Source organism: Budorcas taxicolor, chromosome 22 (genome assembly GCF_023091745.1).
Source record: "Budorcas taxicolor isolate Tak-1 chromosome 22, Takin1.1, whole genome shotgun sequence".
NCBI classification, from domain to species: domain Eukaryota; kingdom Metazoa; phylum Chordata; class Mammalia; order Artiodactyla; family Bovidae; genus Budorcas; species Budorcas taxicolor.
Window position 1 is genome coordinate 61,480,655 of NC_068931.1, and position 26,491 is coordinate 61,507,145.

General features: G+C 48.0%; 1 protein-coding gene across 1 annotated transcript in view; it reads left to right on the top strand.

Moving 5' to 3' along the window:
• Positions 1 to 389: 389 nt before the first annotated feature.
• The window catches only part of PHLPP1 (PH domain and leucine rich repeat protein phosphatase 1), a 280,055-nt gene continuing 253,953 nt past the window's right edge, over positions 390 to 26,491 (top strand). Inside the window, exon 1 of the mRNA XM_052660391.1 lies at positions 390 to 1,503. Coding sequence (XP_052516351.1) covers positions 390 to 1,503 — 1,114 coding nt within the window. The remainder of the gene's footprint in view (positions 1,504 to 26,491) is intronic.

The following is a 26,491-nucleotide window of genomic DNA, read 5'->3' on the forward strand; positions in this document are numbered from 1 at the left end:
GCGGCGCGGCCCCGCCCCCCGACGCCGTCCCGCGGGTTCACCCCGAGGCTCCGCCCCGCGCGCCCGCCCGCGGGGTCGCCGTCACGCGGCTAATGCATATTCAGGAGGCGCGCCGCCCGCCGGCCTCCCGCCCGGCGCTCCCGGCGCGCGATTAATATTCAATGAGGCCGGCTCGGCGGCTGGCTCGACTGCGCGAGGCGAGGGGCGGGCGGGGGGCGGGGGCGGCCGGGCGGGCGCGCGGGATGGAACACCGAGACGCCGACGGAGCGCTCCGAACCGCCACATAATCGCCCGAAACGGCCGCGCGAACGCCACTGGCGGCGCCGCCGCCCCCCGCTCGCTGTGCGACCGCGGCCCCCCGAACCGGGGCCGCGCCGAGCCCCGCCGCCATGGAGCCCGCGGCCGCGGAGACCCGCGCGGAGGGCCGGGCCGCGGCGGGCGGCCCCGGGCCCGCGCTGACCGCGGCGCCGGGCCGGGCGGGAGGCGCGGCTCGCAGGCGGCGGCGCGGCCCGGCGCCCCTGCCCGCCGCCGGCGGGGCCGCCCCGGGGCCCGGCGCCAGCTCGCTGCTGCTGAGGAGAGGCCGGCTGAAGAGGAACGCGTCCGCCGCCGCCGCCCCGCGCCCCGCCGGCCTCCCCGCCCCCGGCCCGGCCGCGGCGCCGCCGTGCTCGCGGAGCCTGGACCGCCGGGCGCTGCTCCCGCGACCCCGGCAGATGCTGCCGCTGCAGCCGTCGGACCGGGACTGGGTGCGGCACCAGCTCCAGCGCGGCTGCGTGCACGTCCTCGACCGTCACCCGGCCGCCAGCCGCCTGCGCCCGGTGCTCTGCACGCTGGACACCACGGCCGGCGAGGTGGCCTCCCGCCTGCTGCAGGCGGGCCCCAGGGCCGGCGGCGTGCTGAAGGTGCCGGGCCGGGCCCCCGCGGGGCCGCCGCCCGGGAAGGCCGCCCTGCCCGCCGTCGGGGGGCCGCCGCCGCGCCGCGCCTCCCGCGCCGGCCCCGCGCCCGCGGGCTGCAGCCCGGGCTCCCCGCGGGCCCCGGGCGGCGCGGGCCCGACCCCCGAGCCCGAGAGCCCCGGGCCGAGCCCGGGCGCCGAGGGCGCGTCGGGCCCGCCGGATCCCTACTGTTCATCGTCGTCCGAGGAGCTCGAGGCTGACCCGGGCCAGCCCCGCCTGCGCGGCCGCTCGTCGGGCGCCCGGCCGCTCTCCCCGGCCGCCTCCCCACCTCCGCCAACGGCCCCGAGGGGCGTCGAGGGCTCGGGCGGCGCCGCCCGCGATCGGCCGGCGGAGGAGAGCCCGGGCGGGGCCGCGGCGGCCGCGGAGAAGGCGCCCCCGCCGCCCACCCTGTATGTGCAGCTGCACGGGGAGACCGCGCGGCGCCTGGAGGCGGACGAGAAGCCGCTGCAGATCCAGAACGACTACCTCTTCCAGCTGGGCTTCGGGGCGCTGTGGAGGGTGCAGGAGGAGGGCCTGGACTCGGAGGTCGGCTGCCTCATCCGCTTCTACGCAGGTAAGGCGGTCACCTGCACGCGCGCCCTCGGGGCTCTGTTAGCCCTTCGCCGCTCGCGCGGAAGACCGGTGGGACCGAGCCGAGCGGTTCCCGCCGCGGGTGCGGGGCAGGCGGCTGGGCCCCGGGCGCACACGTTCCTGAGAGGGGCCCTGCAGTGACAGTGCCGCCTTCGGGCTGCGGGGCTTGGGGCTTCAGGGCAACTTCACGTGCCGTGACACTAGCGGAGGAAAAGGACCGCGGGAAACCCGGAGCACCCGGCCTGCGTCCGGCCGTGCGCGGCCGGCGGCGCCCGCCCGGAGCTCAGTCCGGGTCGGCCGGTGCCCTGCTCCTGCTCCCCGTCCTGTCCTTTGCCCACTTAGTCCTCGGTGGAACCCGGCAGCCACGATCCTCTTTAGTGATGCTTTTCCTTAGCGCTTCTTGGCTTTGTTTCAGTCTCCTCTGCAAGTGTACTTCTTGCATCAGAAGTGGTTTTGCCTATTGCTTTCTCTCAGTTTCTCCCCTCTAACCTTTATAGTCAGAACTATGTGACTTCCAATAGGGATACATAGGGGTCACAGTAGTACTTTTGATTGCCGTCTCTCACTGAGTGCGATCTAAAATCCTCCGCACCCTTTTTTTCATTTCTGGATTAAAGATCTTAAATTTTTTCATTGGGATAGAATTGATACATTAGATCAAGTTCTTGACTTGTGTTTCTCTTTTAGCTGGCGCTAAATTAGGGAGCTACGGGTCCTGGCTGTATATTTGAGCTTAATAGGTTCTTTATGTCCTTTTCCTCTGCTGGTTTGAAGAATTATGTTTTAGTGGTAAGGAATTTTATTTAAAACAAGGTTAGTGTAATAGTTAAATCGGGAGTTACCTCTTCCCCCAATTCACTAAAGTAGTAGATTACTTCTGCACTGAGGCTGCAGGTGGTGGTGGAGAGAGTCCCGCTTGTAATCGCATCATCTGCAGCCATTCCCTCCAGCTTCATGCTCTTGGTCCACACCTGGGTTCTAGGAGCAGTTTAGTCGCTTACTCCTCCATTGAGATATGCAAGACTGGTAGCATTCCTGGTGAGATGTTCCTTTATGTTTAATTGAGGTTTTTCTATAATTCAAGTGGGTTTCTGATGGATTTTGGCCTCATAAAGAAAACTATATCGTAATACAATAGCTTTTGCAGTACCTGAAGATAATGCCCCAACCTGATGACAAGTCTTTAAAAAGATTATGGCCTAGAAAATAGGTGACTTTTTTTTTTTAATGTAGGAGCAACAACTAAATTCTTCTCTCCTGTGGCTCATGTAATTTATAAAATACTGTTATTTTATGAAAGCGTTAAATGGTAATCATGCTTGGAAATGAGTGTTTTGTTAACATGAGAATGGTAAATGCCTCTGTGTGTGTGTGTGTGTGTGTAAAGAAGCAAGGGCTGTGTTAAGCATATTTTGAACATATTGCACATATTTTGCATGGAAAGAGCTCTGCATGCCTCATTTTCCTCATGGTTGAGTTGCTGACCATGATGAATGTCCGTGGGATTTTAGGTGTCCTAGTCGTGGCATTTAAACCTTTGATTCCCCTTGATTGTCTCTTCAAGTGTGTCCAAAATGTTCTGAGTGGATGATATATAGGTGTTTTGTTTGTTTGTTTGTTTGTTTTTTAAACTTATCCTGGTGTAAAGTTAACAGATCATCTCTCTGGTTAAATCTCAAGTTTCTGGTGTGCTCGTTTGAGTCTTTTTATTCTGTTCTTCATGAAAAGCAGCAACTGTTCCTTCACGCTGAACCTGCTTTCTCTGCTGTAGTGTGCACAGCATAAACACATGTGCCCTCTGTGTCTACGCTTGGGAAGGCAGCTCGTAAAATGGGGAAGCCACACACAGCATCCAGCCTGTTCTTGAATATGAAGCCTGTATACAGGAGTCCTAGAAGGAAGGTGCCTGATCAAGATGTCTAATTGCACATTTTATACAAAATTGAGTTTAAGCCAAAGTTGATATATCAAACATCTCTGTTGCTATTCTTTTGACATAGAACAAAATTCACCATATCATGAGTCCACTTGAACCTTTGCAAGGAAGTGTAATTGTTGATGAACTAAAGGGCTTTGTTATAAGGTGGTCTCGCTTATCAGGAGAACATTATCAACGCTTCACATGTCATGGAAGTTTGCATTAAGCTGGGAGGAGATCCCCAGAAATTACCCCTTTGGAATGTAGGACACCCAACAAGAAAGTGTTATGTAGTAATTCTTTTCCTCAAGAAGAGAATTAACATTTGTTTTACATGAGACCCTTTGAGTGGGTGTTTTGCACCACATTTGTTTTTAGAATTTTACATGTAACTTACTTTTAAATCTGTCGCTTCCTATAACTTTGTTTATATGTGTAGTTGGAGTTAAGAATAGACTAGGAAGTTGCCTTTGAAGGCTTCTGAGTGTTTTCCTGTATTTAAATTGAGCTCATTACCTGTTGTTTATATAGTTTGTCTATCAGTTGCTTTTTTTTGAGAAGTTCTTGTCGGGGGAGAACTTCATTCTCTTGAGGTCACCTTTCAATTAAATTTTAGTGTTTATAACTTGGCCCAAGTGATTCTCAAAAAGGCTTTGGAAGCCATTTGTGTTTTTTTTTAAATATTTAAATATTTATTTAGGCAAAGTAAAATGAAAGTCTTTAATGAACTGAAAGGCTTTGGACTCAGGGTTCTTTGTGATTGCAGAGCTGTGATAGAAACTTTAGTTTGAAAATCGTTACTGCTCCTCTCAAGAAGCCATGCTCTTAGCTGACTTAAAATGAGAAAAAAATTAATTGTGGCTTTATCCGAAATAACTTGTGTGAAGTACTAAGTCTGTTAGGTACATTAACATTTAATTTCCTTTTAAGATCAGCCATCTTAAATTCTACCTGAAAGAGAGTACTTTTAGGTAGAAAAACAATTCAAGAATCGGGCTGTTCCGGACTCCTGGGGGCACCTGAGACGCTGACCGAAGGCAGTGTGCACGGACTTCTTAATCCTCTCGACTCTCTTCTGCCTTTTAGACTTAGTCATCTCGCTGTCTCAGCTCAGACTGTGGCGGGGAAAGGACGTTGACAGAACAGAGCTCGCGCACTGTGCCTGGGGAACCCTGGACAAGATGTTTTTATGTGTGACTTTCTGGGATTGCTCTGGAAAAGAGACTTCTCACCCGCTCTTATTTTTCTTCCTTTTCTCTTCTGGGAATGATCAAACCTTCTGTGGTTCCCTGTGTGGAAATCAAGAACGGGTGGCTCAGCATTAAGCTGCAGTATTGACGAGCAGTGTCTTATTACTGTAATCACAGCAGTGTTGAGTAACGCGGCATGAGCGTGTGACACCAGCGTGTGCTTCAGCGCTCCTTCTAAGAACAAAGGGTTTAACTTTGTTTTTTTACATTTATATTTTATACTTGTTTTTGATGTAAAGTGCACACTGTCTTGTCCTTCGTTAACTGTGGTTTGATAACGTCTATTAATATGTTGGGTTTATTATCTTCAAAAATCTTAAAAGAGCTTCATATAAATTATCTTGCGTCCTTTCAGAAACATTAATAGGGAGGAGTCAGTGTCAGTCCTCTTCTCATACAGAGAAGCTGATGTGTAAAGAGCTCTGATTCTTGCTTGTGGTTTTCCAGTTCTTGGCAGAGCTAAGAGAGCATGCCTGTTCTGTCTTACAACTCATGTCACTTTCCATGAAATCTCCTTTACGTTTGGATTTTTAACTTGGATACAAGCATTCAGGAAATACGCTATTTTTGCTGGTAATGAGGTGATATTATCCTCTAGTCCCAAGTGGTATTCCTTGTAAAATGTGGATGGTTCTATCATGCTGCCTTTACCAGAAAGAAGCAAGACTGGACAATAAGGGGGCAATACCAAAAGAGTACGAAAGTGTCCCAAGTATCCCGGTGTGCAAATAGTCATGTGTACATTCGAGTTGGTGTGATTACAGCTCACCTAAAACAGGGAGGCCTGGCATGCTGCGATTCATGGGGTCGCAAAGAGTCGGACGTGACTGAGCGACTGAACTGAACCGAATGATCCTTTATTCTCTTGCTTGAGCATGTCTCCGTTGTTAAACCATAAAGCCGTCACTGGCTACAGACTATTAGCACTTGATCTGAAAAGTGGATAAGTTTTGAAGATGGCGGTGTGACACTTCAGTGCCCTTAAAACATAGCTTTACTTGTAAGTATCAAAAATAGCTATCAAATCTTTTATTTGAAGTAAACTTATTTATACTTTAGTGATCAATAGTGCTTTATTAAGGTCACTATGCTGTTCAGTTTTTGTAATTTCTATCTTATATAGGGCCAGAGAGTAAGTACTCTCCCTAAATTTCGTAGTTATTCCTAAAATGATGTGTGTTTTTTTTAATTGTAGGGAAAGGAGATGAGTGTAAACAAGTTTATGAAGTTTCTCTCTTGTATCTGTAAGACTGTTAAATGATTGGTTATCCCAAGATTCTTCTTATTTTTTAAAGTGTAAGGTGTTTTATTTTCTTGTTCTCTTTCTTTATGGAATGCTGAATTTGATTTCTTGGTAACATAGCATTTATTGAGGTTGTGTATCATCCAAGGCTCGTATAATACTTGGCACTTTAGTTTAAACATTTGTTGAGTTGAATCTGTGGAATTTTGTGAAGCAGCTGATGGCGTGTGTCCTGAATCTTCGGCTTTCCTTCCTGTTTCCCCCGGGGTTGTGTTAAATGCACACACACATCTCTCCCAGGACACACGCCTCTCCCAGGACACCCACACCCACACCCACACCCACACACCCCTACCTACCTACCTCCTAGGGCAGGAGATTGTAGGTGTTAATACCTTCACTCTTAATACCTTCACGTGAATGAAGCTCTATGTGGGTTTTGAGATTCTCTCTTAAAGTTTTCTTAAAATTTAACAGGTGTGCCCCCCTCCTTTTCACAGGCATCTCTTACCTCAACTTTGAGATGAACTTAATGAGGCATCTATCAAATGAGGTGTCCCGGATTTAATGATTTGATTATGTGCCAGGGTTGAACACGATTCAGTCTACCTGGACAGGAGAAGTGTTTAATTGTGCTGTGACAGTTGAGAGACCCTGAAGCCACTCAATAGAAAAGCCTTTTCTTTAAAGATATTGACATTTTGAAAAAGAGAAAGAAATGTTATTAAAACGTCCAAAATAGTCTGGGTAAATGAAGCCTTTTTTTTTCCCTCTGAAAGTCTCACCTTCTAAAGCCTACTCCACTCCAGGCTTCAGGGACAACACTGGTGACGAGAGGTTCTGGGTCTGGCTTCAGGCCCCTCTGCGTCTTGGGCAGACTTTTATACTTTCCTTTGGTTTTCTAAAGAGAGTAGAGTTAAAACCAAAGAAAATATGGATTCTTTAGACGTATCAGCTGCTTACAACCTAAGTCTGTGTGACTGATTGTTATGAAACTTCCTCTCTAGGCTTTGGAAAATTTTCATAAATTGAAATTCCGGGGCCTGGAAAAAATAGACTTTAATGATAGTTTGATTAAAGAACATTAGGATATTTGGTTAACTGCGAAATAGCAGCTCTTTCAAGTTATGTGATAATTGTACTTTAGAATCGAGAATAGTAATGGTTACTGGATTACTGAAGGGTAATTACATGTCAATTTAGAGGTAGAATGGTTTTGTTTTATATATATATAAAATATACACCTGGTATGCCTTTTAGTATGTTAAATGAAGCAAAGCATAACCATCCCATAATGCCACATTAATGCTGAAACGTTTCCCTGTTGTATTTTTACATTTGAGATTGTTTTAATACATTGTAAAATATTAATAATGAAGTGTCTTGCTAAGGTACGAGTCCAGTGACTTTAGAGTTTGGGACTTAGAAGTTCTGTTGGAGTGAATGTTTTGGTTATACGTTATACATATTTTGTAAGTTTGTACATGTTGATACTTTAGCAAAACTCAAAAAAATCCAGAATTTAAAAAGCTGTTTATTTGACGGCATCAGGCCTTCGCTGTGGTACAGAAGATGTTTATCACATCATGTGAAATCTTTTGGTAGGCACTCAGGCTTAGTTGCCCTGTGGCGTGTCGGATCTTAGTTCCCGCCCCAGGGATCAAACCCCTGTCTTCTACATTACAGAGCAGGTTCTTAATCACTGGATCTCCAAGGAAGTCCCCCAGATCCAGGATTTTTGACATGTATTTTCTGAAATGAAGGTTGTTAGAAGTAAATTAGTCTCCCTTCCAGTTACACGAAAGCATTTGGTTGATAATTGAATAAAATTGGAAATGATTTTGTTTTGGACAGTGCCAATAGTGAATGGGAAGAACTGGGCATCTGAGATAATCTGAACTGGCTGATTTCGGTCACCCCTCCCCGGCCCCCATTCTGTTCACGCAGGAAGGGCTCTGTGCTCGCGGGCGTCTAGTTCTGCTGGCTTGTGCGTCTGATGAAGCGCGGGTGGAGAGTGCGTTGTTTCATGTGTCTGCCTCCATTAGTAATATGTTAGGATGTTTGCGTTTTCTTTCAGATACCAGGCATGCTTTTAAACACAGCGAAAGAAAGTGCGAACTGTACTTGTTTCCACTGCCTCTTCAGTAATTCCCTGGGCTTCACAGTCAGTTCACTCCTGACTCATGGTCCAAAGAGTGTGATTCTCCGAACAGAACCAGTTTCTGACTTTTATTGTTGTGTATGAGAAATGCATCCTTAAGGAATTGTTTCTTTGTTTGTAACCATGTATTGGGAGAGCTTTTTGGCTGTACTTAGCACTCGAATGGGTTTCCCCGGTAAGTGGGGTGGGCTTCCCTGGTGGCTCAGACGGTAAAGAGTCAGCCTGTAGCGTGGGAGACCCCGGTTTGATCCCCGGGTTGGGGGGGGTTCTCCGTCTAAAAAATTGGAGTTCTTAATTATGTAGGTCTTTCCCCCATGTTTCAGTTGGTAACTTATTTCTCTTGTGAATGGCGTCTTCACGTCCCTTGTCCCTTTTTTGTTTGATGCTTGTGTTTTCCTCCTGCCTTGCCGGTTTGCCTTTTGGGGAGGGTGTAGCTAGCGGAACAACTTTGGTTTGCAAGTGGCTGCTTTCTTTATCTGGTGGTGCTTTACGTGAGTCTTTTCCTCTAGGTATTCAGGCTTCTGTGTCATGCCTAGGAAGGCCTCCCCGTCCCAAGATTTAAGAGGGGTGGGCAGACTTATAATAAAAGTTCCCCGCATTTTCCTGTGGTATCTTCTAGTGTCGCTTATTTCAGCCTGTGTTGTTTAAGAAGGGAAGTGGGGGTGAACACGCTGTCCCCACACGTTCTGTTGGATGATAGAGCATTTCTTCAGTGACTTGGACTGCCGCCTTTCCTCAGTCGATGCTTTCTGTTTTTAGCTGATCGACATTTCTATCGTCCTTACGGTGTGCTAGGCACTATGTTAAGTGCTCTGTAAATATGAGCTCATGTAATCGTGCTAACAACCCCGTGAGGCAGACAGTGTCGCCGCCGGCGGGCTACGGGGAGGCTGAGTTTAGAGAGCAGCTTGTCTAGTTCTCGGGGTTTGTCAGGCCAGCAGCTTCCCAGGTGGCGCTGGTGGTGAAGAACCCGTCTGCCAGTGAGACAAGAGCGACTCGGGTTCGATCTCTGGGTGGGGAAGATTCCCCTGGAGGAGGGCATGGCTACCCAGGCTCAGTATCCTTGCCTGGAGAACCCCATGGACAGAGGAGCCTGGTGGGCTTCAGAGTCAGAGTCGCAGAGCCGGACGTGGCTGAAGCGACTCAGCCCTTAGCCGTGTGTCACAGCCGGACCCGCTGAAGGTGGAAGCCTGTGCTTAATGGCCTTCGGGGGCCAGCTGGAGCAGGTCGGCGTTTGGGGAGCGCGCACTCTGAAGTGGTTGGAGCTGAGTCCTGCATTCTGACCGTGGCTCTGACCCCGGAGCTCCGGCTCCCTCTTTGCTGTTTTGTGGAGGCAGGTAACGACCTTGAGCCACACGGGGTCATCATGATCGAATGGGGTGAGGGCAAGTGCCCAGGACAGTGGGGCCCATGTCACCCGGGCCCTGGGCCTGAGGCTGGAAGGAGCGCTGACGGAGCAACAAAGACCTGGACTCGACTGCCGGCTCCTCCTCTCCTGATGCGAGGCCTGTGAAGAGCCCGATACTTTCCCTAAGCCTTGTTTATTAGAGGGAGAGAAGAGGTGAGAAAAACAACCTGGCTCAGAGCCTTCGTGAGGTCCAGATTTGATGATACACGTGGAAGTGCTTTGTAAAGGAGGTGTTCTACAGATAGGTTTGGTGCCGTTATTTTTAGAACTAGTGAGTTGCCACAAGTGTTAGAGGTAATTGGGGCTCATCAAGGAAGATGGGCTGTGCTATTGCTCAGTGGCACTGGCAGACTGTACACTTTGGCTCATTCATTCAGTCCCATGATTACTATGAGTACCGACCATGTCAAATGTATTTTTCATTCACAGATACCTAATTTTAATTTTCTAGGCTCCCTTGAAATACCTGTAGATCTGAGGGCATGTTTGTGGAAACATGTGAGCCAGTGTTTAGAAAACAAAGGTGGAAAATGTTCTGATTGGCAGTGGTTCACCCATGACTGTAGTCACAGGGAAGGACAGGCTCCTGACCCTACTTATGTGTCCCCAGAAGGGCCTTGAGCCGTCTTGAAGGACCAGAGGGGCAGACTCGTTGCCATAACTCTGGACTCCGGAACTGTTTGCAGAAGTAACCATCAGTTACTAGTAGATCAAGGTCTAGTTGGACTAAGTTTAGGGTTAGTAACTCCAGATGAATTCTTTAAGATTTACCAACCCTTTTTACCAAGCCTTTCGCCTGTTTGGACCATTTGGGCTTCACTGGGTATCATCATCTGGGAGGACCTAAGTTCTGGGTTAAGCAAATGTTAATTTTGCTTTCTTGAAGTGGCGAATATGCATTGCCCAAGGTTGCCCTGAGCCTGGCAGGGGCCTCCAGAGCTCTTGGAAGTCCGTCTCTTATTTCTTTCTGTAAGGCCTGCGATGGCTTTGCTTCCTTTGGATTTATGAGGTTTACGGGAGATGCTGTCTTTATCTTCCAGAACGAGATACTTCCTTTTAGTTTGATGTCACGTAGACCAACCATATCAATGTAAAATTTGGAAGATGAGGAATTGGTCATAGCCTGAGGGTATCATCCTTAACTTTGCCCATCGACTGTCTGAATTGTCATTGGTGGAGGAATTTTTTAAAAACCTCTTAAGTGGACTAGGAGGAAACACGCCTCGTAAGTGTTCACATAGGCAAAAACAGCTGTTTTATGCATGGCTGTGAAAGCCACACTACAGTTAATGGTAAATTAAGTCTTTGCTGATGGCCTGTTACAAATTTAAGTGGAAGACAGAACGTCTCTGTGAAACATCGTCTCATGTCGTAACGTGAATGAAGACGCTAGAGAGAATCTTCATTGTTTTTTTGGGTTAGTTCTAAAAGTATGATAAACACCCTGTTTTTTTTTAAGTTATGCAGATCCTGGTTGACTAAGGTAACCATGCTTCTGATTAAAATGAAAATACCTGTGATTGAGACTAATCAACACTCAGGCTAATTACCTGCCGGTGTGTGATTTCCCCTGTCAGGGCACCTTTCTGTCCTGTGTGACAGGTCTTTAGAGACCTCAGCCAACTCATTGGAACAGTATCGACACCCGACAAATGGGTTTTACGGGGGATGTTAACAGAAATGCTGGCATCGGTGTAATTATAGGGGGTAGTTGCTATTAGCCTCTGTGATTGTAGACACTAAAATTCTCTTGCCAGTCAGGTCAGTTGCGTCTGACTCTGTGCAACCCCACGGACTGCAGCACGCCAGGCCTCCCTGTCCATCACCAGTTCCCGGAGTTTGCTCAAACTCATTTCCATCGAGTAAATGATGCCATCCAACCATCTGATCCCCTGTCGTCCCCTTCTCTTCCTGCTTTCAATCTTTCCCAGCATCAGGGTCTTTTCAAATGAGTCGGTTCTTCACATCAGGTGGACAAAGTATTGGAGCTTCAGTTTCACTTGTAACTAAGTCCTAAGAAGAGCTTAATGTATTTAACCGAAGTCTGAGCAATATTGTCTCATTGATAAATTGTTGTTATGCAGTTGCTGAGTTGTGTCCTACTCTTTGTGGCCCCTTGGCCTGTAGCCCACCAGGCTCCTCTGTCTGCGGGATTTCCTGGGCAAGAGTACTGGAGTAGGTTGCCATTCCCTTCTCCAAGGCTCTTCCCTGCCAAGGGATCAAACCCGAGTCTGTGCTGTTGGCAGGTGGATTCTTTGTGGTAAATACACAGGTTCCGTTCAATTCAGTGCAGTCGCTCAGTTGTGTCCAACTCTTTGCGACCCCATGGACTCTAGCCCACCAGGCTCCTCTGCCCATGGGATTCTCCAGGCAAGAATACTGGAGAGGGCTGCCATTTCCTTCTCCAGTGCACAGCTTCACATTGATAAACGCACAGTGACAGATGTTTTACACACCTGTGTGTCGGGACTGCTGAAGAAGTGATGTCATTGTGAAGATACCACACCAGGGTCCATTTCTGAGAGCAGAGGTCCTCTTGTAGTCACTACACTTGGAATGCTGTTTTTTTTTTTTTTTTTTTAATCTCAGAGTGACTTGCAGCTGTTAATAGAGAACTGGGAACTCTCATTGCTTCCTGCTTCCATACGTGTTCATGAGGTCTCCCACCCCAGCCCCCAGCGAGATAAAGCGGTCAGTAGCCCCTTGGTTCTGAGAAACAGATAGATTAACCCAAGCGATGTTGACCTCTAGATAATACTGATGGAGACAGGGAAGTGGTGGTGATCGTTTGTCTTTAAGGTACTTTCATAAGTACGACTGTATAAAGCCCCTGGTACCGCATCTTCTTTATCTTTCAGAGACATTTGTAATGTTGGACTAAACCAACATTGTCTGTAGATGGTTACTGTTAGTCATTCAGCATCTGGCGAGCGTGATCGTTGCTACTTGCTGCTGGGGACTGCCTTTGCCAGGCTTCATGGGTGAAAAATGGGTGACAGCGTCTTGGATATTCCAGGGAGGGCCTAGAGTGAGAGTGCTGGAAGGGACCAGGGGCATCTGGCCCAGTTTCTTACCTAGTGTAGAAACCTGCACTTACCCGGTCCGGACTGACGGGCATCTGGCTTCTGCTTGTTGCCTGCTCACCGCGTCCTCATTTCAGGGCAGCACCCAATGGGGACGGTGCTCCTGGGGGGTGAGCTGTGGAGCAGCAGCAGCAGCGGCGTCTCCTGGGAGTGGGAAAAGTGCAGACGCTCAGGCCCACCTCAGACTTCGTGAAAAATCAGCCTTTTAACAAAGGCCCCGGGCCATGCGTTTGCACAGTGCAGTTTAAGAAGTGCCAGTGCTGGGTGACTTGCGAGTGGGAGAGATTAGAGCCGGAGGAGGGAAGCCGCTGGGAGCGCGTGTGGCTCAGGGAGGTGCTGAGGGCTGGGGCTGAGCAGTGGAGGGAGAACAGGCGGCCGGCGCTCAGGGCTCAGTAGTTGGCACGGAAGCCCAAAGGTGACCCCGTAGCCCTTTGATAAGAGGGCTGTGGGCCAGTTCCTGAAGGTGGGACGCGAAAGGTTGTGTGGGGTGTCACTAATAGTCCCTTGAAACCGGAAGATCGGGGCTCGAGTTGGGAGCTGGGATGAGGATGAATGAAGGTGTGTCCTGCTTTTCATGTTTAAATATTTTGCAGCTGAGGCTGAATTTTGCTGAGGATGAGTTTGAAATGGTAACGTACTTTAAGCTGACAGTAATCGTGTGTTCAGCTGGCAAATGGACTTGGCTCACCACCCAGCTTCCAGATCTCAGTGGGTCCTTTTGCTTTCTGCTGTTTTTCATATCTATGGTAACTCTCAGGAAGATGATATAAACCTTTTTTATTTATCTGGCTTTCTGGTAAGAGCTCCCTTTTTCACACCCAGAACAAATGCTGGTGGGGCTGTGGGCCTGGATGGAAGGGAAGAGGTCTAAATAGGGTGTTTCTGTTAAAGTTTTAAAGCTCTCAAGATGAATGCCTTTTGAACATTGAGGCTTTTTCCTGTCTGGGGTGTGGATGGGGGACATAAACAGTTTGCATAAACAAGTCCAATAAAACTTGAACTGCCTTAACGAAGGCATCGTTGAGTGCTAAGGGGACCCAGAAGTCAGACAAAGCCGCTCTTCCTGGAATGTTCTGGGAAGACTTCCTGAGGATCCTTTGTGTGAACGGGACCAGCACTGTGTGAAACGGCCGTGTCGGGAGTGTGGGAAGGGAGGCTGGGGGGTATTAGAGGGTGGGCAGGGACTGGGCGGGGGGAGGCTGGGCCGCTGGAGAAAGGCCCTCCAGCTGAGGGCATGGTGGGCGGTGGGAGCATGGAGCCTCAGCACAGAGCAGGAGGCCCGGAAGCTGTGTCTTAGGCGTGGACTGCAGGGCCTTACCAGGCGGCCGGTTGCAGGAAGGACTGGAGGGAGACCAGAGCCTGGGAGATGGCCTTGGGGCATTTAGCGTGTGTTAGTCAGCCAGCCAAGTCTGACTCTCTGTGACCCCGTGGACTGTAGCCCACCAGGCTCCTCTATCCATGGGATTCTCCAGGCATTTAGTCAACATTTAAAGCACTCTGTTAAGGAGCTAAGTCCCAAAGAAGGCATGGCCTTGCCTCAAGGAGTTCAGCCCAGTAGAAGAAAAAGAATTCATTACAATGGAGAGTCACCTCCTTCTGAGGTTTGTGCAGTGTGGCTTTTACCAGGCAGGGAGTTAATCAGCTTGGCTGCAGCTGGGGCAGATGGGAGATGGTTTTGAATATTGGAGCAGAAAGAACTGCAGATGTGGGAATTGTTTGGAAGGTAGAATTCTAGGGTCTAACTGAGTGATTGTGTGTTGGGGTGAAAGAGTAGTGCAGGGTTTATTGTTCACCCCTAGAGTCGTCTGAGTGTCTTCCCGTTGGGAAGCGTGTCACTACCTCCTGTGCCGGGGTGTCCTGTGAACTGAGCTGCAGGCCTCATACCCTGTGTTAGGGTGACTTGGTGGTCTCTGGTTTGGTTGACTCCAGTCCCCTCACCAAATAGGAAAAGGAGTACATCAAAGCTGTATATTGTCACCCTGCTTATTTAACTTATATGCAGAGTACATCATGAGAAACACTGGGCTGGATGAAGCACAAGCTGGAATCAAGATTGCCGGGAGAAATATCAATAACCTCAGATACGCAGATGACACCACCCTTATGGCAGAAAGTGAAGAAGAACTAAAGAGCCTCCGGATGAAAATGAAAGAGGAGAGTGAAGAAGTTGGCTTAAAGCTCAGCATTCAGAAAACTAAGATCTTGGCATCCGGTCCCATCACTTCATGGCAAATAGATGGGGAAACAATGGAAACAGTGGCTGACTTTAATTTTCTGGGCTCCAAAATCACTGCAGATGGTGATTGCAGCCATGAAATTAAAAAGACGCTTACTCCTTGGAAGGAGAGTTATGACCAACCTAGACACCATATTAAAAAGCAGAGACATTACTTTGTCAACAAAAGTCCATCTAGTCAAGGCTGTGGTTTTTCCAGTGGTCATGTATGGATGTGAGAGTTGGACTATAAAGAAAGCTGAGCTCCGAAGAATTGATGCTTTTGAACTGTGGTGTTGGAGAAGACCCTTGAGAGTCCCTTGGACTGCAAGGAGATCCAACCAGTCCCTCCTAAAGATCAGTCCTAGGTGTTCATTGGAAGGACTGATATTGAAGGTGAGTCGGACATGACTGAGCGACTGAACTGAACTGAATGGAGTCCCCTCACCAACATGCAGAAGAGGGGAGCAGGAATTGGTTGTAGGGTGCTGAGGGGGAGTTGGTGAACTTGCTTTGGGCTGTGTTGCATGTAAGGGGCCTGAGGGCCGTGCAGGTGCGTCTGCGGCTCAGGGAGCCATGTTTAGGCAGTTGTTACAGTCCTTGTGCTGAGTGAAGCTGCTCTGTCACACAGGTGGACGGAGGAGAGGGCTGTGGAGGCAACTCCAAGGAATGCCTGTTTAGAAGGTGGTGTCGTGGACTCTGATGCGTGAAAGACTTCAGATGTGGAGAGGGACACTCGATGGCGTGTGTGTGAAGGTTGGTTAACAGGCAGTGTGAAGTTTGGCCTGAGATTACGCTAGTTGTTACCTTTCAGGGGGACATTGATGGAAAGGGGCTCGAGCCATCTGCTGTTGATAATGCTGTTTGCATTTTTCTGGGTTTTATTTTCCTGGGTGTATGCATATACAGAAATGCATTAACTGTACCCTTACGGCTTGTGTGCTTTACTAGATGTAAGCTGTCCCTCAGGAGAAAGAAGAGATGCGGTCCTGAAGGAGGAAACCTGAGCGGTGTTTCTCTTGTCCTCAAAGGGGAGAGAGAGGAGGGTGATGGCTGACTGGAAAGGGAAAGTCCTGGGAGAAGGAAGCTGGGGAGTGTGAGCCCTCGTGGAGTTCACCGCGGGCAGGACGAGGCCTGCCTGTTCTCTGGGATTGTTAGGAAGGACGGGCAAGACACAGGGCCACTATGACATTCAGGAAGTCAGGCCTCAGTTTTCTTGCTGAGAAGGTGAGCAAAGTCAAGTCTCAATGTTTACTGTGTGTAATGTGCTTTTTCTTGAGTGGATCAGTCAGCTAATCATCGTTCATGCCTGCTTTGGGGAACTTAGGACGGGGGTTTCCGTCTACACTGAACTTTCTGCGGGGCGATCCTTTCTTGACTATCCTAAGGCACCTGCAGCTTACTGCGTGCGGAGGGGAGGGGAGGGGGGGATGGTAAACCAGAGGTGGAGACAACTGCAACTCGGGCTTGCGGGTTGGCGGTGCTTGCTACGGTGGTGCGTCTGAGTGGCCCAGTGGTTCCCTCCTCCCCGTCTCTGAGTGTGTGTTGAGGCAGTGGTGGGCCACTGGGGTGGGGGTGTATGGATGTGGAGACAGGTCAAAAACCTTCAGAAACGCTTTGACGAAGCTGGGATCATGCCTTCCATTAGCTTCTGCTTCCTTGCTGTTTAAACATCACTTGCGGAGTAGTGAGACTCCTGCGAGGCTTGCAGACTGAAGGCTGGTTCTGAAGGATGTGCTTTCCATTCCCAGTTCGTCAGAGTGACTTGTGGCTTGAACCTGTTTATAAAGTGAGCGTGAAGGCATGATAATTATAAATGTGGATGGATATAAGCCAGAGTGTATAGGAGGCAGTTATTCTGAACTGCTCTTAAGCCATGCTACACCGATGTGTTTGCTCTTGTGAGTTGTAGTAAGTGTTAAATTTCTGTTTTGTGCTCAGCACTGGGCTGGATGCTGAGATTTCAAATTGTGGTTATTGAAACACAGTTAATGTGGTTAATGAGAAGCACAGCGAGGTTGCTCTTCAGAATGTAATTGCCCCATTATTTACTCAAGTAACTGGGTCATCTAGTTAGGCTATATTCTGGTTACAGAGTTTGTTTCTGTAAGATTTTAGTAAAGACCTAAAGGTCACAGGATAGAAAGTCTTGAGAAAGAAACATAATTGTTAACTCTTTGTATCAAATAATAATTAACTTCATATCAAACAAGGTAAATTGCCAAACGCAGTCCCTGAGGCAGGGAGCCCAGCATGCTCCTGGGAGACCCAGAGGGAGGGCTGGGAGGAGCACCAGGTGAAGCTGCCGAGGTCGGTGGTCAGATGGTGGGCGTGCGTGCTCTGGCAGGCTCTGCGCGCTGGGTCTTCACGCTGCTTCCTTGCCTGCCCCTTAAACAAAATGCAAGATTGGTGGATACGCCCTCTTGGTCGTATCTGGCGGTAAGGGTCTTAAAGGCCACAGTTAGTGTTTCGGAACTGATTATAAATCCAGTAGGGACGCCTCCCACTGAATCGCCAGGCGTCATGTAGGTGTGTCTCTTTCAAGGACAGGTGCCACAGTCGCGGCATCGAAATGATGGTCATTTTACGACTTCCTCTCAGCGCCTCGCTGAGAAGGTAAAGTCAGGGTAGACACGGCCCTGTCTTTGCTGAGTTCTCTGGCCTCTGTTTGGGACTCCTGACGCGCCCCTCTCTGCTCTGCCTGCCTGCGCTGGCTGCGCTGGGGACCCAGGATGCTCCCCAGCTGCGTGAGGCCGTGGTGTGAGAATAGAGGGCCTGCCTTTTTAAACTGATCTCGCATTAGTTTCTACAGAAAGCTGTGTTACCCTCTCTTTGTCCCGCCCTAGCCCGCTTACTTTCCCTTTCTTAGAAGAGTTAGCATCTGTCAGTGAACGAGCATCTAAACACTCCCTGCAGTACACTCGTGACTTCCAGACTCGTCCCAGCATTGAGCTGAGCTAAACATCACGCGAGTTGGGTTGGGGAAATCAAAAACACCAGTTCAGGGCGCTCTCTTGACACTTCAGCAACCGCTTCCATTTAATGAAAGTGCGACAGTGTTCCAAGTGTCAGGCCCTGTTAGGGAGACATTCGGGCAGGTTGCACCTGCGTAGGGTTCCTTTCTCATACACTTTTCATCCACAAATGAGAGCGATCCCGAGGTCGTTTGTGCACAGAGCCGACCGTCTTTGGATCACAGGCAGGTTGATCAGCTTGTCACTGTCGTCCTTTGCTCCCTTCACCCTCTCTTGGCCAGTCATCTTTTCAGTCATTTTCCTAGTTTTTTGATGAGGTCACGTCCTAGGGCTCGGGAACGAGGTCAACAGCAGCTCTTTCTGTTAGGGTTCTGTGGTCTTTATGGAAAGTATGACAGTTCTAAAAGGACGCAGGAGAGTGTTGCGGCATCCTGCGTCGGCAACCGTCCTGCGTCGCCGCCGAGCGTCGGCAGGGAGTCTCTGCGGTACCCTTCTTGTTCTGCCTCCTCCGCCTCGGTTACTCGGAAGCAAATCCTGGACTTCACATCACCTCATCTCTGCGTTTCTCTCAAGTGTCTCTAAAACGTAAACGCTCTTTAGCAACAGCCATGATACCGTTATTTTTTAAAATTAACACTAATTCCCATTTTTCAGTGAAGTCAGTGTTCAGGTTTCCAGTTGTCTTTTAAATTTTTGTGAGAAATATGATCCACGCGTGGTCAGGACGCTCGTGACTTTTTGTTTTGTTCTGTCTTCTCAGTGTCTCTCTGCTTTAGCCCCCTGCTCCGCTCTTCCTCCCTCCCCACCCCTTTGCCCGTGCAGCTCACTTGTTGAGAAAAACGGGTGGTTTGTTCTGTAGTCTTTCCCATAGCCTGGTTTTTGTGACTGCATGCTCGTGGTGATTACAGGAGCATGTTGGGAATTCGGGTGTGTACCTTTGGGGTTTTCTTTTCGTCTTGAGTTTTACTTACTTTATTTTTTTGACACTGATCCGGAGTTAAGCGGGGTCTCCTTTTGGAGGACAGAGCTAGCGCCGTATGTCCCATGTGGCACACAGACCTGCTGTGTTTGGTGACGTGGTTTGAAATATTTTCAAGTTAACTGCCATCAGCTCAGCATCATAAAGCTCCCCATAAAAGCCACGGCGTCTGTGTTTCTTCTCTCTCTTCAGTCAGGAGATCCAGGCGTCCTGGGCGTCTGTGGCGATGCCCACGGTGTAGTGACGAGGGCTCCCATCTGCTCCAGGAGGCCCCAAGCTCTCCACCAGAGGTCTCCTGAAAGGGCTGGTGCGGTGTGTGAGCCCTGCTGTGGCGCAACCGCCGTTACTCTTGTCTGCGTGGTCTCCCTTAAATTTTACGCATGACAGTTTGATTCTGACTTTTTGCACGTTTTACTCCAAGCTGATGTTTGGGCGGTTTTCCTGTCTGACAGTCGGTGTGTGTTCAGAAGAAGGTCAGCGTGCCAGCTCGAGCTCGGGCTGTGCTGCGCCTGTCCTTCGGAGGATATCAGTGCGCTGCATGGTGTTCTCATGCCCTGTGGAAATCGGCACGGACACTTTTAGAGCCTAACAGGATGCTTGGCACTCAGTCGGCACTCAGTAAACTCGTGTTGAGTGAGTGGAGAAAGAAGGGAGCCAGCCAACAAACCACCAGACAAAACGCGGGAGGAGAAGGGAAAGCACGTGCTGGGCGCGCGAGTCTGAGTGCGCGCGTGGTCCTCTCTCTGCTCCCTCCGCTAGTGTGCGTTAGCAGAGGGTGGCTGTGGTTGCCGCGCGTTACCCACCACCGTGGGCTTTGCGGATGGCTGGCTGCCACAGCACGAGGGGTCATCCCTGGGTCAGGAAGATCCGCTGGAGGAGGGCATGGCAACCACTCCAGTGTTCTTGCCTGGAGAATCCCGCGGACAGAGGAGCCTGGCGGGCTACATACAGTCCATAGGGTCTTCCCTGTGAGTGCATAGAGTCGGACACGACTGAAGTGACTCAGCACGCACAGCGAGAACAGCAGTAATAATACCACCATCTTGTATGTAGAAATGCTTTACGTTTTTCAGAGCGCTTTCAGTATTGAAATAAGAATCAGTGGATCAAATCTGAGACTTTCCTGATTAAAAGAAAAATTCCTAATGTTACTGTTGTCCCTTTAATTCCTGTTTCGTTTATTTTTTAAGTTAGTTGCTGGTAGTAAATGTTAGCCAGTGTTTCTTTTTTTGCATAAAGAAGAATCTTTGCAATTTGGAGGAAAACTGGTTTAAATTGAGGATTTTAAACTGAAATCGTATACTAATTTCAAGTGAATTGAGTCAGAGACAGTGTCAGAGGTGTTGAATCTAGATGGCTGACCGCTGGATTTATTTCCAGGCCTCCTGGGAAGACTGCAGTTTGTGCCTGAGGGGCTGCCTTATGTATTGATAGTTGGAGACAGGTAGTTGGAAGGAAAGTAAATTGTTTATAGTGAGGCATCAGATGTTAGCACTTCCTTGCTGGTGTTAGTTTTTTTCTATTGCCACTTGATTTTCTTCCATCCTACATGCTGCCTGCGACGGCCTCTGAAACACGGCAGGCAGGCGCTATCTGAATGATGTGCTTAAGGAACAGTTACTTGAGTTTGCCTCTGTCCAAGTAATTTTAGCTTTGCAGTATTTGTTTCTTTTAAAATAATTTCCTGTGAGCTGTTTCAACCCTGAAGTTGAGTAGTATAAAAAACACTAGTGTAACTGTCCCAGCCTTACTGACTTTAGCATTTTGCATTATTTGTTCCACATGAAACTGTTTTAAAGATATAACCCTGTGCACACCTCATGGTGTCAGCAATCCAGCACATGCTTCATGAGATTCATTCTTGTATATTATACATAAAAACATTATTATTTAAAAGTGGTGGATTTACAGTCTTCAGAATTGTTTGGTGGTACATAGCGATGCAGTTCGATCTTAATCTAGCAACCTTGCTGAGATACTTTTAGTAGTTTGTATATTTGTATGAATTATTTTGTATAGTCACTCATCTCTCTTGCAAATAGTTGGTGGTGGTATTTTGAGTCTTATACATGTAACTTCTTTTTCTTGTTTGTTACACTAGTTAGAACTTTTAATACAGTGCTGAAAGAAGCTGGTGGTAGGAAACTTTGAATTTTATTCTTTATTTTAAAGTGAATATGTTTTGCCATTTAATTTGATTTGATTCTAGTTGATAAAATTTATAAGTGTTAAGAATGGTATGAGAAGTTTGTTTTTAAAATCATGAAAGGAGTACTGATTTTACTGATTGTTTTTCTGTAACCTAGAGATCTTATGGTGGTGTTTTTCCCCTCCTTGAACCTGTGGAATGTGATAAATAATGTAGATTTTTCTTACGTTAAGTGATGCATGTATTCTTGAGGTTTAAAAAAATTACCTTGCTGAGTTCAATTAGCTAATGCTTTATATTTAGTGGTGTTTTATTTATGTTGTCCAAGTAGGATTGGCTTAAACTTCCTTTCTTAAAATGTTCTTCCCTGTTTTGGTTTCACTCAGAAGGTGAATATTCCCCCTTTTTATTTTTTCTGTAGCAGTTTGCATAAGATAGAAGTTACCTGTTAGTTCCTTGAGTTTGGTAGGATTTGTTTAGAGTTTCTGGCACTGGCAGCTTTTCTGGTGGTGTTTCCTTTGCTCAGTCGCTTCAGCCATGTCCAGCTGTGGCTAGCCCATTGGGCTCCTCTGTCCCTGGGACTCTCCAGGCGAGAATACTGGAGTGGGCTGCTGGGCGCTCCTCCAGGGGGTCTTCCCGACCCGGGGTTTGGCAGGCGGGATCCTTACCACTAGCTCCACCTGTTTCCCTTTATCTGATGGTAATAACTATATGAAGGTTTTCTAATTCTTCTGTAGTAAGTTTTGGGAAGATGCAGTTTTCTAAAAACATTTGACATCTGCTTTTCAGCACTATTGAAATCTATCACAGTTTGCAATATGCCTTTTCTTTACTGTGGGTCTCACCATAGATTTGTAACTATCATTATTCGTATTTTGAAAGAACGAACTAGGTTTTATTGAAACTTTTATTATTCCTTTCCTCCCATATTTAATTAATATATGCTTTTATTTTTAATTCCATCATTTTTTTAGTAGGAGTTCTCTTGTGTTTTATTCCTAACTAAAGTCAGATGCTCAGCTTATTAATTTTCAGCCCTTTTCTAAGACCATATTCAGGCATTTTGGGCTGCTGTAACAAAGTACCATGTGGACTGGGTAGGTTGCATGTCACAGAAGTTTAGTCCTCGAGGTTCTGGAGACGGGGCGTGTCTGGCCCGGGCGCCGCCTGGCTGGGCTCTGGTGACAGCCCTCTTGCAGGTTGTGAGCTGCTGACTCTTGGTGACCTCTTACCTCTGAAGGGGAGAGGGGCTATCTGGGTCTCTTTCTATATCTGAGGGCTAAGCCCACCCAGGCAGGCTCTCTCCTCATGACCTAAGCATCTCTGAAAGGCCTGCGTCCTCATACCATCACATTAGCGATTAGGTTTCGACACAGGAACCTGGGGAGGACCCGTAGCTGTCTGGAGCAGATCATAAATATCTCGAATACACTCCAGTGGCCATCCCGCACATTTTAACATGAGGCGCGTTAGTTTTCTTTTTTTAAGTGTATTCTTTAATTGGAAGAAAATTGCTTAATGATGTTGTATCGATTTCTGCCGTACGACACTGCACTTCAGCCGTAATCACCCATATACCGCCCTCCTGAGCCCACCTCCCCTCCCCACCCGACCTCTCTCGGTCGTCCCTGGGCGCCAGGCTGAGCTCCCTGGGCTACACAGCAACCTCTCACCAGCTATCCGCAGCTGCCACTTCATGTGCAGCGCTGCTGCTGCTGCTGCTGCAGCGGCGGCGGCGGCGTCGCTCCAGTCGTGTCCAACTCTGCGGCCCCGTAGGCGGCAGCCCACCAGGCTCCCCCGTCCCTGGGATTCTCCAGGCAAGAACACGGGAGTGGGTATATGCAGTTCTAACTATTTTGTAATTTTTTTGTGCTCTTCATCAATTCTTCTGAAGGGCTTTTCAGCATTTTCCAATGCATTCGAATTTTAGAAATTAAAATGTATCATTTATCTCTAATTTTTTGGCACAGTTGTCAGAGAAAGTGCCTGTATGATCCTGATGCTTCGGTATTTGTTGAGGTTGACTTTGTGCCCTGGTATTGATACTGATGCTTTGGTATTTGTTGAGGTTGGCTCTTTGCCCTGGTATTGATACTGATGCTTTGGTATTTGTTGAGGTTGGCTCTGTGCCCTGGTACTGATACTAACGCTTCGGTATTTGTTGAGGTTGGCTCTGTGCCCTGGTATTGATACTGATGCTTCGGTATTTGTTGAGGTTGGCTCTGTGCCCTGACGTGTTGTTATACTTGCTCCATGTCAGCTTGGAAAGACATGTTCTGCTTGTTGGGTGTTGGGCTGTAATCTGGGCTTCCCTGCTGACTCATCCGAATTTCCTGTGGCCTCGCTAGTCTCTGACTGCTCAGTCTATTGAGAGTATGTTAGAATCTTTCTCAGTGGTTGTGAATTCATTAAATTCCCCCTTTAATTCATTTGACATTCGCTCTACGTATTTTGAGGTGATGGTGATAAATTGCAGGTGAATCCAGAGTTTTAATCTTGACTGCATCTTTTTCTCATTGTTGTGACTGTTTTTTCTTTCCAAGTGTGGCTTTTGTCTTAATGGTCATTTTGTTTGATGTTGATATGATTCTGTTAGCTTTCTTTGGTTAATATTTACTTGATAGATTTTTTCCTTTGTGTTCCTTCTCTACTGCAGTTGTTGCCCTTCTTAACAGCAGAGAACAGGCTCAAAATTTAATCTGCGAGTCTGGAAAGTCAGTCTGTGTAATTACATTTCTATCTCTTTACTTTTAATTTTGTGTTCCCCTCACCTTCTTAGGGAGAAGGCAATGGCACCCCACTCCAGTACTCTTGCCTGGAAACTCCCATGGATGGAGGAGCCTGGTGGGCTGCAGTCCATGGGGTCGCTAAGAGTCAGACACGACTGAGCGACTTCACTTTGACTTTTCACTTTCATGCATTGGAGAAGGAAATGGCAACCCACTCCAGTGTTCTTACCTGGAGAATCCCAGGGACGGGGGAGCCTGGTGGGCTGCCGTCTGTGGGGTCACACAGAGTCAGACATGACTGAAGCGACTTAGCAGCAGCAGCAGCAGCACCTTTTTAGGTTTTGATTTTTCTCGAAAGGGTTTTCTCCAGTTCTCATTTTACTTATTGTTCATCTGAAAGTAAAACTTACTGTTTTATAATTTGCTTTATTATTTTAGTGATTATCTTAAAATACTTGACTATGTGACCTAAAGTTTATAGTCACCATTTCTTCAGCATCTTCTCCTTAAAAACAACAAAAAGTCTTTAGACTTTTATAATCCTTTACCTAACATTCATGTAATTTTTACTAGTTCAGTTCAGTCGCTCAGTCATGTCTGACTCTTTGCAACCCCATGAACTGTAGCACGGTAGGCCTCCCTGTCCATCACCAACTCCTGGAGTCCACCCAAATCCATGTCCATTGAGTCAGTGATGCCATCCAACCATCTCATCCTCTGTCATGCCCTTCTCCTCCTGCCCTCAATCTTTCCCAACATCAGGGTCTTTTCAGCTCTTCACATCAGGTGGCCAAAGTATTGGAGTTTCAGCTTCAACATCAGTCCTTCCAATGAACACCCAGGACTGATCACCTGACCTGCCTCTTGAGAAACCTACATGCAGGTCAGGAAGCAACAGTTAGAACTGGACAGGGAACCACAGACTGGTTCCAAACAGGAAAAGGAGTACGTCAAGGCTGTATATTGTCACCCTGCTTATTTAACTTCTATGCAGAGTGCATCATGAGAAACACTGGACTGGAAGAAACACAAGCTGGAATCAAGATTGCTGGGAGAAATATCAATACCCTCAGATATGCAGATGACACCACCCTTATGGCAGAAAGTGAAGAAGAACTAAAAAGCCTCTTGATGAAAGTGAAAGAGGAGAGTGGAAAAGTTGGCTTAAAGCTCAACATTCAGAAAACGAAGATCATGGCATCTGGTCCCATCACTTCATGGCAAATAGATGGGAAACAGTGGAAACAGTGGCTGACTATTTTTCTGGGCTCCAAAATCACCGCAGATGGTGACTGCAGCCGTGAAACTAAAAGACGCTTACTCCTTGGAAGGAAAGTTATGGTCAACCTGCTGCTGCTGCTGCTAAGTTGCTTCAGTCGTGTCTGACTCTGTGCGACCCCATAGACGGCAGCCCACCAGGCTCCCCCGTCCCAGGGATTCTCCAGGCAAGAACACTGGAGTGGGTTGCGATTTCCTTCTTCAATGCATGAAAGTGAAAAGTCAAAGTGAAGTCGCTCAGTCGTGTCAGACTCTTAACGACCCCATGGACTGCAGCCCACCAGGCTCCTCCATCCATAGGATTTTCCAGACAGGAGTACTGGAGTGGGGTGCCATTGCCTTCTCCAATGACCAACCTAGACAGCATATTAAAAAGCAGAGACATTACTTTGTCAACAAAAGTCCATCTAGTCAAGGCTGTGGTTTTTCCAGTGGTCATGTATGGATGTGAGAGTTGGACTATAAAGAAAGCTAAGCACCGAAGAATTGATGCTTTTGAACTGTGGAGCTGGAGAAGACTCTTGAGAGTCCCTTGGACTACAAGGAGATCCAATCAGTCCATCCTAAAGGAGATCAGTCCTGGGTGTTCATTTTTACTAGTTATTTTTGCTATTTTTCTTAACTTTTTACTCCTGAAGTTAGATGCTATTACTTTTATTTAGTCAACACATACTTAGATTCACCCATAGGCTTACTGGTACTCTAAATACATAAACACACAAGGAGAATTTGTTTTAAGAATTGAGGTTTTACAGCCTCGTTTTATCAAACTCCAGACCTCTTGAGATTTGGGAGTAAAAGACAAATTTTACCCCCCCCCCCATTATGAAAAAGGATACCAAAAAACTTTGGTTTCATTATGAAAACACGCATAGGAGAAAGTACACGCTCTGGAACTTGGAGGGAACACGTCAGCTAACTAGCTGATCTCTTCCTCCCTCTTCTCCCTCCTTCCCAGTCTCTCTCCCCCGTGTCAGCTTCCCAGCGCTCCCAGCAGACGCGGAGCAGGCGGCCGGAACCAAGGAAGGGTGTTTCTCGGGAGTCTGGGTTAGGAGTGCAAGTTCAGGGGCAGGTTGGGCCTCTTCTGAGGCTCTCTCTTTGGTTCACAGGTACTTGTCTCCTCACTTTGTCCTCACGGAAGCCTTTCCTCTGCTTGCAACCTTGGTGTCTCTTTGTGTATCCAAATTTCCTCTTGTAAAGACACCAGTCAGATTGTATTGGGGCCCACCCTAATGGTCTCATTTTAATTTAATCGCTTCTTTAAATCACCTCCAAATATAGTCACATTCTGAGGTACAGAGGTGAAGTTTTCAGCATATGAATTATGGGAAACACAGCTCATAATACTCCAATACTTTGGCCACTTGATGTGAAGAAACCGACTCATTGGAAAAGACCCTGATGCTGGTAGAGATTGAAGGCAGGAGGAGAAGGGGAAGACAGAGGATGAGATGGCTGGATGGCATCACCCATTCAGTGGACATGAGTTTGCGCAAACCCCAGAGATAGAGAAGGCCAGGGAAGCCTGGCGTGCTGCCGTCCCTGGGGTCGCAGGGTCAGACATGACTTAGTGAGTGAACAGG